We start from the raw sequence: 10734 nt of genomic DNA, 5'->3' as shown, positions 1-10734 counted from the left end.
CCTGACGCGTCATCCTGCAGCTTTTGTCTAAAATCAAACAGACCTGACGTCCAAGGGTATCAGTTGTGGTAAATAACAGGGTTTCAGAGGCAGCTCGTGACAACAGGCCTTTGTAGAACGGCACTCTTATCTAACAAGGGGTTTGGTAAGTCAAAAAATGTAGATTTGGAATGTTATAATCATGGAGAAATGTGTGGAAGGAAAGGACTGAGGGTGGGACGCAGGAGACAGACGATGAAGACGAGAAGTTCAAGCTCTTCATCCAGAAATGTTTGTTCTGCTTTGTTGGTGTGTGTGTGTCTGTTTGTTTGTGTGAGAGTGAGAAAACGGACAGAGGCGTGCCTGCGGAATCAGCTGTAGCAAAAAACAAACAAACAAACAAGCAGCTCAGCTGAGACGAGGCGAGACTGGAAAGAGCTTCTCCAGAACTGAAGCTAATGTGAGATGATGCAGCATGACCGAAGTGCACCACGCGGAGTAGAACTTGGAGACATTTCTGATAAACAACACTGCAGAATTGTGTAAATTTTTGGCAATGGGACGGCCACATCAATTTCAGTAAACAACCCGCCTCCAAATTCAACACTTGGTCGGTTGGTGGTGCGTTGAGAACGAGCGGTGTACTTCTAACCGTCCCAATCACAGATCACAGTCACTGAGCTGAATCGAACACGCTCCAACTTAATTTTTTAAAAATGTTATGCGTTGCAGTAGACTGCGGACGAACCTCGTCGTCTACATTCTCCGCCGCTGTAGAACATTTTGAAATTGATTCCATGAGAAAACTCGATCAGCCACCGTTTCTCGCTGTATCTGAAATATAAAAATATAAGTCCCACACTGTAGACGTGCTGTTCCACCACAGCAGGGTCTACAGCAGGGGGTCCCCATCGCAACAGCACACAGAGCTGTGAGTGTTTGGCTTATTACACCATTTTCTTGTATTATTTAAAAATAATTTTCCACCATTTTCTTTTCACAAATTGAAATGTTTTCACATTCCCAATAACATAAACCCAACATATGGAATTTTTCGGAGAGCAGCATGTATATCAGGAGGGTCTGCTCTGTCGCTACATCAGTTTGGGGGTCCTTGGCCTGGGCATATAAAATGTCACCTGCATTAGAATATACTACATCAGTTTGGGGGTCCTTATAAATATAAAATGTCACCTGCATTAGAATATTCCTGACTGGATTCCATTGCTTTCGAGATCTCCAAGGAAAAGGCGGAATTTTCTTCCCAACCTTGGACTGTGCTGTGTGTGTGTGTGTGTGTGTGTGTGTGTGTGTGTGTGTTATTCCGCTCTTTTCATGCAGGTGTATTTCACCCTTCATAAATATTCATGTACATATACACACGTATATGTATAAAGCACTCCTCCTCACTTGTACATTTGCACATCTCTGCTTGCACACCATCTCACCTCTCTCTCTTTTCTCATTCACACTCTGCCTCTCTCGCTCCCTCTCACACCAGGGTTGCCATGCAAGTTTTTCTTTGCTGCCATGACAACGTGACTTCTCTTTGGTCTCCCGTAACAATGACAGAGTGGAAGCGACAGCACCTCCATGATGCTGATTCTGGTGGAAGGTTGGAGCAACCTAACCTGTCCTATTACATGCTCTATAGACCCGTACAGTGACCTATGAGAAAAGGTTTTTCATTGGTTATAAATGCCACAGATGTAGGAGGGAATGGATTGGTAACAATAGACTCCATAGGTGAAAACCATTGAAAACTATAGCTCACAGGTGCAGCTTTTCTATTAAATGTTTGAGCTTATGTTGTAGTTATGTATATGGAGAAACTAACCTCAGGCAACTTCTCTAAATAACAGAGACACATAAATATTAAACATATTTGTATCTGGGAACATGGTAGGAAAACTGTAGCTATCATTCACCCATTCAGTGTACAATTGTCTCTATCAGTACCACACTGAACACACGCTAGAGAACAGCAAATATTCAAAACTCGTAACTGTACCTTAAGCCTTTCGGAGACCCCGTCGGTGAAGCTGATGGTGAATTCCTCCACCTTTGGAACCTTCAGCCTCTTCTTCTCTGTCTGGAACTCTGTGCGAGTTTTCACCACCACCTTTAAGACAGGAGCAGTTGAAGTGGGTAAAAAAAGAAACATACAAAATCTTTGGCAAGCTGATGAAAAAGTCAACAAGCAACAACAGAATTGCAGCAATAACTGGTGTGAAGAATCTTTCAATATGTTGTATTGCAGTGTAATTTATCATTTAATTTTTACTGTAAGTAATCCATATAGTAGTATTTTCCGGTTCCATCGCGTAAGAAGGATGGTACATTTAGTTTGACCCCAGCACTCAGCATTAGCCACGGTACTAGCTATGCACTGGAGAGGGTGAAGGTTCCATGACGACCGGGCAGAGGAGAGGTGAATGGAGACATCAGGGGCAAAAACAATGACTCACTGTCCTTGTGCTTAATTGCGTTGTCTCCAGGCAGCTATCTGCCTCGCTGAGACGCCGCCAGAAAGTGCTGCGCAAACAAACCTGCTCCGCTATCTGAATAGCAATGCTGTCATTCAGCTCTTGAACGCTCTTATCTCAGAGTTGAAGACCACAGCGGGAGCACAGGAAACCGGCGCCTCTGATTGGACCCCTGGGGTCTTCAAAGCCTCGTGGGTTTCACCGGACGTCAGTCTCCTCGCAGTCATAACTAATGTCTTAATTTCTGCGTCAATTTTTCTCATTTCGGTCTCTGACTCTCTCATTTCGCACAGAACAGTACCTGCGTCTGAACACATTAGCTATTTACGTTGTAGCTTCATTAATCTCCTCCCCCCGTCCTCTCCTACCAACATTTCATAATTCCTAACGAACTGGCCATTAATCAACACCAGCACTCCAAGCTTTCAGCGAAAATCCGACAGAACAAAATGATTTCATTAGACATGACTAAATACTCTTTTGGCAAGCTATTTATCAGCAAACACTGAGAGCCTGTTTGATGACAACAAATAACATTTCATACAAATAACTGCTACAAACAGCTGTGACAACATGGCTGCTAGGACAACATGATTAGTTGTTGGTAGAGACTCATTTGTCATGTGCTGTTCCTCCTGAGCGTCTGTTTCCGTGAGTTTTTAGGAGTGGAAATATGAAAAGAGGAACATGTTTTCGGAGAATGAATGAAACGTGCAGCAGGTGCTACATTAATACTCACTTGTTTAGATTTTTCGTTTCGAAAAATTGACGAGTCACTTGGTCAAAATTGATCACGCTGAAGCTAATGAAAGACCTCAGTGGACACCTATGTAAATGTTCTCCTGTTTTTGTAACTGAGTTCATCCTGAGCTGCTCATCATTAGTGCTTCACTGAGTTTGTTATGTATGGAGTAGACCCCAGTGTCAGGAGTGATGGGTGACACAGGGAGAAGAGCAGAGACCGCCTGAGAGACTGCAGGCTGAGCTGCAGATAACAGATTTTTTTGGTTCCATTTGCAGATACGATCGGCGGAGATGTTGTTATTACGGAGAACAGCTGCGTGACGGAACAGATGCAAGAACTGTTCCAAATGTACCGATCCAGAATATCTGCAGAAGGGGAAGATTAATTAGGGGGGAGAAATGAGATAAAAGTACCCCAGGGTCGCAGTTTTTCTGTGCTCGTTTGTGTCTAAGGATGATGTACTGCAGGTGGGTAATACTTTAGGAACTGATTGGTCCTGCTACGTATTTAAAACAGGTCGGAGTCTTCTTTTAGGGAGTTAAAAAGAATAAAGATGCAGGAAATAACTGAGGATAAGGGAGAGAAGGAAATTGTAAAAATGGTCAGTTCTTTGAAGGAATCAAGGGGCAATCTGCTGCGGTTCCTAAAGAGAACCTTTGGATGGAAGGAGAGTCTTTAGATATGGAAGAAAAATAAGAAGTAGTTAAAGAAGAAAGAGAGGTAAAGGAGGAAGGAGAAAGTATGAGTAGAAAAATAACTAAAAGATAGATAGATAGATAGGTAGGTGGATGGATGATAGAAGGGGATGTATAGGTGCAATTTGCAGGTAGTTGGGTGGATGGATGGATGATGGATGGGTGGATGGATGGATGATGGATGGATGGATGGATGGATGGGTGGATGGATGATGGATGGAATGAATGGATGGATAGATATGTAGATGGATGGAGGGAGGTGGATGGATGGATGATGGATGGATGAATGGATGGATAGATATGTAGATGGATGGATGGATGGATGGATGGGTGGGTAGATATAAATTAGCAGTAGTAAAAGAAGTATTAGAAGAAACAGCAGAACTAGTGTTGCTAACAAAGTAATCACATTTATAATGTTGTGATGATTAATCAAATTACATTTTAAACTCGTTATTGCACTCCTTGTTACTCAAATACGTACTTTGCGTATACTTTGCGAGGATTCGTGAGGATCTTAAACTACCATCTCATTATGTGGCCTCACACGCCGCAGCACACCAGAAATTATTCAGCAATCTATCAGTGACTCGACAAGCTGCTCCCCGCTACAAGCTGCTCCCCGCTCGCTCTTTCTTTATTTTACAATGACGAGAGAGCACCTTCATGAAGAATGGATGTGGCGATGAAAAAGCTCCTCCACGTGAAGCAGGGAGGAGGAAGGAGCAGCTGAAGATCTGTCAGAGGAAGGAGCAGCAGAGGAAGCTGGTGTTGCACAGTCTAGCAGCTGTTCTCCTGAATAAATGACGACTCGTCTCAGCGTGAAGCAGTCTGTTTAAACCTCGCTCTCGCCGTCGTCCTCTTCCCTTTAGTTACACCAAGGAAATTAGGAAACTGTTGACCGTGTGACAGATGTAGGAAAATCCACTGCCCCTCTGATGTCTCCGCCTCTACAGCCCACACTGTGGTACTGCAGTGTATTTAACATTTATCTTTGGGGTTTTTTTATTTTCGTTCTTTCAGATGCTGTGAACTTGCATATGGTTGAATGATAGTAGCAAGAAGTAAGAAGAAAGAAACTCGATTACTGCTACAAGTTACTGCTCACAGATGGCCTTAATGAACATGTGACATCGGAGCAACAAGGCGTGAATGGATGACGAGCATGTACTGGGAACAGTCTTCAAGGCTAGAAAAGAACTGAAGTACTCAAGCAAAGTACTAAAGTACTACCTGAGAGCTGACTAAGTGTCATTTGCCGTTATATGTTTAATTGATATGTTTAATTTGTTATACAAAATTCACCATTAAAATTACATCAATAATAGCTCATTTAAAAAAAACAAAAAACATTTAGTTTTGACCTGAATAAATCCATCCCATCTCCGTCTTTCCTTCATTGACGGGGACATTATTCCCATTTGAATGTGGCAAAGTGTGGACTTGATCTTGTTTCTACTCTGCATCAACTCCACATCTAGATTGACCAGAGAGAAGATGTGAACACAACACTTATACGTGGAGGAGTGAGGTCACAGCTCTCACCACTGCTCCGTCCTGTGCCTGGTCCACAGACGCCCACAGCAAAATGAACAAGCCCTGTGAGTTTAAGTTCCAAGTGAACGAGCCCCTTCATTAGGGCAACACGGCGCTCGCCAATGTTTTATTTATTATTTCAGTCCCCTCTTGGCTTGTCGTGTTCATGCATCACTTGACAAAAAGACAAATTAACGACCCGACAGTATGAGACGGCTTAAAAAATTCGGCAGCAAACTCATCTGTGTGGCGTCCAAAACCCACAAAGTCATTTTTAAGTGTGAATAACGGACCTGTGTGCATTTACATAATGGCTCCAAAAAAAAAAACTTTTTGGAAAAGTTGCACGCTTGCAATTCTCTGTCCCGGAAGCAAAGCAATGCACAGTGTGTCAGCTGTCTAACTGGCTGTGTCCAAAAGGAGCAACATCTCTGTGACTATACATCTCCTGAGGCTTGTAAAAAAAACAGAAAAGGAAAAGAAACATCTCAGAGGAGCAAACCTCATCTGACCTCCGTTCCTTTTCAAATGTCAACAGCTACAAATCCCCGGTATATCACTGATGCTCGCACTGCACCGACGTATACAGTAGAAAAAGCTAAATGTGAAGATTGTTTCTCTGGTAGAGGTTCCATCTGTGATGGAGCAAAGTTCTGGCCTCTTGACTCTTCCTGCTGCTTTTATGACTTTCTAAAATGCAGATGCGGAGATGGCGAGGCGCGCCGTCACTTCATCTACGGCTAATTATCCTAATGCATTTTCCCTCCGCGTCTTCTATTTCTGCCCTTGGTTGTCCTTGATGGTGCAGGACTTCAATCAAACTGCACCATGTTTCCTCAGTGCCTGAATCGATCCACTGATTCCCGAGTCCTGAATGAAGTGCCCGCTGCACGAACAGGCGGCTGCTGAGAGCGACTGATCAAATTCATTTATTCGTATTGGTATCACAGGTCAAGTAAGCTTGAAGAAACACTCCCATCCACATTTTGAGCAACTGATACGCTATTCAAATAGTGGTCTGTGGCCCAGATGCAGCCCAGGCCCAACCTCTGAGTGGCCTACGGTCATTTGAGAATCATGTTAGCAGTTTGACTATACAGTAACACTGCCCCTGGAGGCAGATGTGAAAAGTTACCATTGAAAATCGTCAGTTAAACTTTGCATATACTGACAAATGCTTGTTTATTTTACAGCAATCCCCAGGCTGTGTTCAACAACTGAAAACAAACAGTATTTATTTACTGTTATGTGTGGGCCAGCTGAGTTTATGGGTTTGAAAATCCGACCCAACTAAATTTACAATCGAATATCCCTGCCATACACAGTGCCTTGGCAAGGTGTTGTCACTTTAAGAATTTAAGAATCCTTCATTTGAAAAGCCTGGTTAGAGCAGCGGTGTCAAACATAAGGCCTGCGGGCCAAAACTGGCCCACTTGGGGGGTCAATCTGACCCACTTAATGAATTTTGAAAGTAAATGCACAAACACTTCATGTTTGTGGTGTTTTGTCAAATTATATTTCATTAAATATGACTATTTTCTAATACATTTTTACTGATTTGCATGGAAAAAAAGGGGAGAAACTTGGACTTATTGTTATTTACCCTGAACTAAAATATGATTTTACTGGTCCGTCCCACTTTCAATTGACATTCAATCAGGCTGAATGTGGCCCCTGAACTAAAATGAGGTTGACACCCCTGGGTTAGACTAGCGGGGTTGGGTTTGGTTCAAGGCTAATATTGTGTATGTCGTTTTGATGCTTGGTGTTCAAAGGGTAATATACTCTGTCATCGCAGTAAGATACGGTAATATACAGTTAGGGCATGAGTGTGCGTGAGTCTGGTTCTAAATCGACTGGGACTGGTTCACTTGGAGTAAAATGACTGACAGCTTGATGAGTGTCAGACCATGTCAAAAGCAATAGCTGCCTGTCTCTTTGACCCTCCTTTATCTCTCCTTCTCTCTCGCACTGATCAGAATGCTGCATTCAAACGACTTCTTCTTTCTTTGCCTATACTGTACGTGGGAGTGCGTTTGAGTGTGTGTACTGAATGCCCACCTAAAAGGTACACATAACAGAATGTGATGAAACTGCTTCCAGCAGCATAAGCTCCAAAGGTTGGTGGTTAAGGCTGTGGACATGAGCCAAGAGTTTTTAGCCTCTCCTCCTTGTTGCTGATGACAGAGAGCAGTTGTTTTACAGCAGCTTCCACATGAAGAGGTTTTTATATTAACACGTAGCCAAAAGCTTAAAACCAGGTGAGAAGGTGTGCATGCAACAGTTCTGACAAAAACAACCTGAAGTACTAGTACCACAGTTAGTACTAGCACAAGTCCCTCTAGTATTACTGAAGGTTTTCCAGCCAGCCTGGGCTGCCTTCAGGCATTCTTACTGGTAATTTGGCAGTGTGAAATAATGCAATCAGCTAATCGCCGTGGCTGCAGCTAATCGCTAATTGTGCCAAGTGTACAGTAAGTGTGTATATCACAGGGTTTCTCCTGTACCTTCAGAATGGCTTTAGATTTCAGCAGAGAGGCACTGATCGACCGGCCACTGATTGGACCGTTCGTTCAGCACATGTTCTGTGTCAGAGAACGAGAGAAGCTCACACTCAAAAGCCGATGCTAACATGTTATTATACTTAGAAGAAAGTATAGGAGAAGGCGTCAAGCCTGCTCTTTGTAATATATCAAACAGTAGGGTGCAATTGGTGCATCGTTTTCATATGATTGACCAATAAAATGTAGCTCCACGTCCCACCCCAGAGCCGTGGGCTAGCATTTGAAAAACTCTTTATCATACAGCCCTTTAAATCCTATCCTCACTATGTCTGACTGAAGTGATGTAGCTGTGTCGATGTGAACGAGGCTTTCATTTCAAAATAAAACTTAAAATCATAAATAATAAAATAAAATGTACCCAAGACAAATGCTAGAATGCTTGAAATATAAATATATCATTGACTTTTTACAGGAAGGGACTGCGACGTCTATTCCCATACCAGTTGTTTTAACCAGCGTTTGCTTTAGCCTTCATTGTGTTTGCGTTAGTTTTTTCAGGTAGCTGAATAAGTTAGTTGTGCTGCTCTATGGCACAGACACAACTCTACCACACTGATCTATGATCATGGTTAGCACTAGCTCCTAGCTAGCCTCGAAATGCTGCGGCACCGTCAACTGTTGTTTCCGACATTAGAACTCACTCTCACATTTGTCACTGAACAATTTGAGGCTACCCATGCCGCTTTCTGCAGAGCGCACTCACTTCCTAATTAAGCAGATTTTGGTCGCCCCCTGGTGGTTGGCTGACTGTTGTTTGAAAAAATGCTCGATATCATATACAGCAGAGCCCGATTTCTAAATGTTAACATCGCCGACGATTAATTGTGCAGCCCTACTAAAGACGGGGGGGAGGGGGGGGACAAAGAATGCCTACACTTCCTGTCATTTAGATCAGCCTGTGTCTAAATCCCTTTCATTTTCATAATGTGCAATCAATGCAGCTCTCTGTCCATGACTGTCTGGTATAAGCAGTGAGCTCTCACTGTTGCAGTACCACCATGGTAACTGGATTAACGCACGCTGGAGCAATTACTGTGGGATGTCGAGATGATAAATGACAGACTGTCTGGCACCAAATCTGCCTCCTAATCTGGGCTGGAAAACAAAGGACACAGCTGGGAGACAGCAGAGATGAATGGACATGTGAATGAGTTAGGGAGTGTGTGTGTGTGTGTTTGGGGATGGTGCACGTTAAAAACACTTGTGAAAAAACACAGTGACAGATGAGGAGCAGACACACGCACAAACATGGAGGTAAACTCGGGCTGTCGTCTCTCACCTTGTCAGGTGCCTGGCTCTGGAGGCTGCCAACATCCAGCGGAGTGATGAGGGGCACATTTTGGAAGCCGTCCTCCACACTCACAGCTTTGGCCCCTTTGTCTTGAAGATTACTCCCGAGTTTCACCATCTTTCTCTAACCTTATATTGATACCCCCTTATTTCCCTGAAGACTGCTCCTAGAACAGAGAGAAATCATTTGACTCCTGTCTGCTCACTGGCAGACAAAACACACACCTACAGACTAGTCTCTTTAATACACATGATTTTTGTTGTGACCAAATCAAAAAATGAAAATAAAAAAATCAAGTGCAAAACTGACATAAACTCGAATTACGTGGTCCAGGGATGTTTATTAAGATTTATTCAGATGATAATAACACTGGAGAAGAAAGCGTGTATAAGTGAAATCTAAATAAGGTTACAGAAAAAATACAAACAGATTCTAATCACATAAACGACAACGATATTTAAGGTCAAAAGCGATCACTTACCGCGGCTCGTCCTTGTTTCTTTCCTCTGTTCCAGCTGCTGCTGCTGCGGTGTTTGTGTTTGTGAGCTGCTGCTGCTGCTGCTGCTGCCGCTGCTGGAGAGGAAAAGCAGCAAAATGAGGATGAAGGCTGAGATGATGTGATGATGCTGCGGGAAAGCAAAAATGCACCGGCCGAGACAGACTGAAGTGCGGCGGCAGCCCAACCCCCTAATCCGAACACAGCCTCCCTGCTGCTACTGCTGCTGCTGCTATTGCTGCACCCAGACCAGACACTGGAGCTGCCACTAGGGGGTACAGTGATTTTTTATTATTTATTTTTTTAACTATTAACTGGGCCAAAGTACAAGGTCAGGTAATCTTGTTTATTTTAGCTTTTAAAATTATAAATATATAAAAATATATTTAGAAAAAAATGTAAAAAGGCATTTTGAAATTAAATTAAAGACAGGCAGCCAAAAAATTAAGGCGCAGCAGCAACATCAAACTATTAAATTAAGTATTTACTTAGTAATATGCTATTTTAGGTCCTGATGGGCCATCGGTAACGCAGTAATAAAGTGGTAATTGCTTTTGCCGTACAGCAAGAACATCACCGGTTCGAGACCCAGTGTGTACTATTGGTTGGTAGTCTTTCTGTGTGGGCTTTTTCTTGTGTGTATCTCCATATTTGGGCGTGTGATGGACAGGGATTGGCTCCAGCTCCAACACTTAGAGCTCGAAGATGTTTTCTAATCTTAAATGTGGTTTGAGTTGAGTTTAAGTTATTCCATAAAAAAGCGTGGGATGTTTAAACTCGTTTAATTACGTCTCGCAGCGCCATCTGTTGGTACAAATGGTGACGTACAGTTCAGTGAAGAAAAACACGTTTGTCGTTGCGCTTTCGTGCCGTTCATTATCGTTTCCCCCTATTTCCCTCATTTAATTTGCATTAAAATGTGAATTATTTATACGGGAATTA

General features: G+C 42.9%; 1 protein-coding gene across 2 annotated transcripts in view; it reads right to left on the bottom strand.

The window, feature by feature from the left end:
• Positions 1 to 10065, bottom strand: part of nsg2 (neuronal vesicle trafficking associated 2) — a 23830-nt gene extending 13765 nt beyond the window's left edge. The window contains exons 1-3 of one of the 2 annotated variants that reach the window (XM_008332290.3): positions 9778 to 10065; positions 9285 to 9456; positions 1991 to 2101 (exon numbers count right to left, since the gene is read on the bottom strand). In XM_008332290.3, the coding sequence (XP_008330512.1) occupies positions 1991 to 2101; positions 9285 to 9413 (240 nt within the window). In that variant the 5' untranslated portion in view covers positions 9414 to 9456; positions 9778 to 10065. Of the gene's footprint in view, positions 1 to 1990; positions 2102 to 9284; positions 9463 to 9777 lie in introns of both variants that reach the window. The other variant, XM_008332289.3, reaches the window with a different exon arrangement.
• Between the last annotated feature and the right edge of the window lie 669 nt (positions 10066 to 10734).

The sequence above is a fragment of the Cynoglossus semilaevis genome, chromosome 19 (genome assembly GCF_000523025.1).
Source record: "Cynoglossus semilaevis isolate Cse_v1.0 chromosome 19, Cse_v1.0, whole genome shotgun sequence".
Lineage (NCBI taxonomy): Eukaryota > Metazoa > Chordata > Actinopteri > Pleuronectiformes > Cynoglossidae > Cynoglossus > Cynoglossus semilaevis.
The sequence above is the reverse complement of the archived record's forward strand: the minus strand, read 5'-3'. Positions and strand labels throughout refer to the sequence as shown.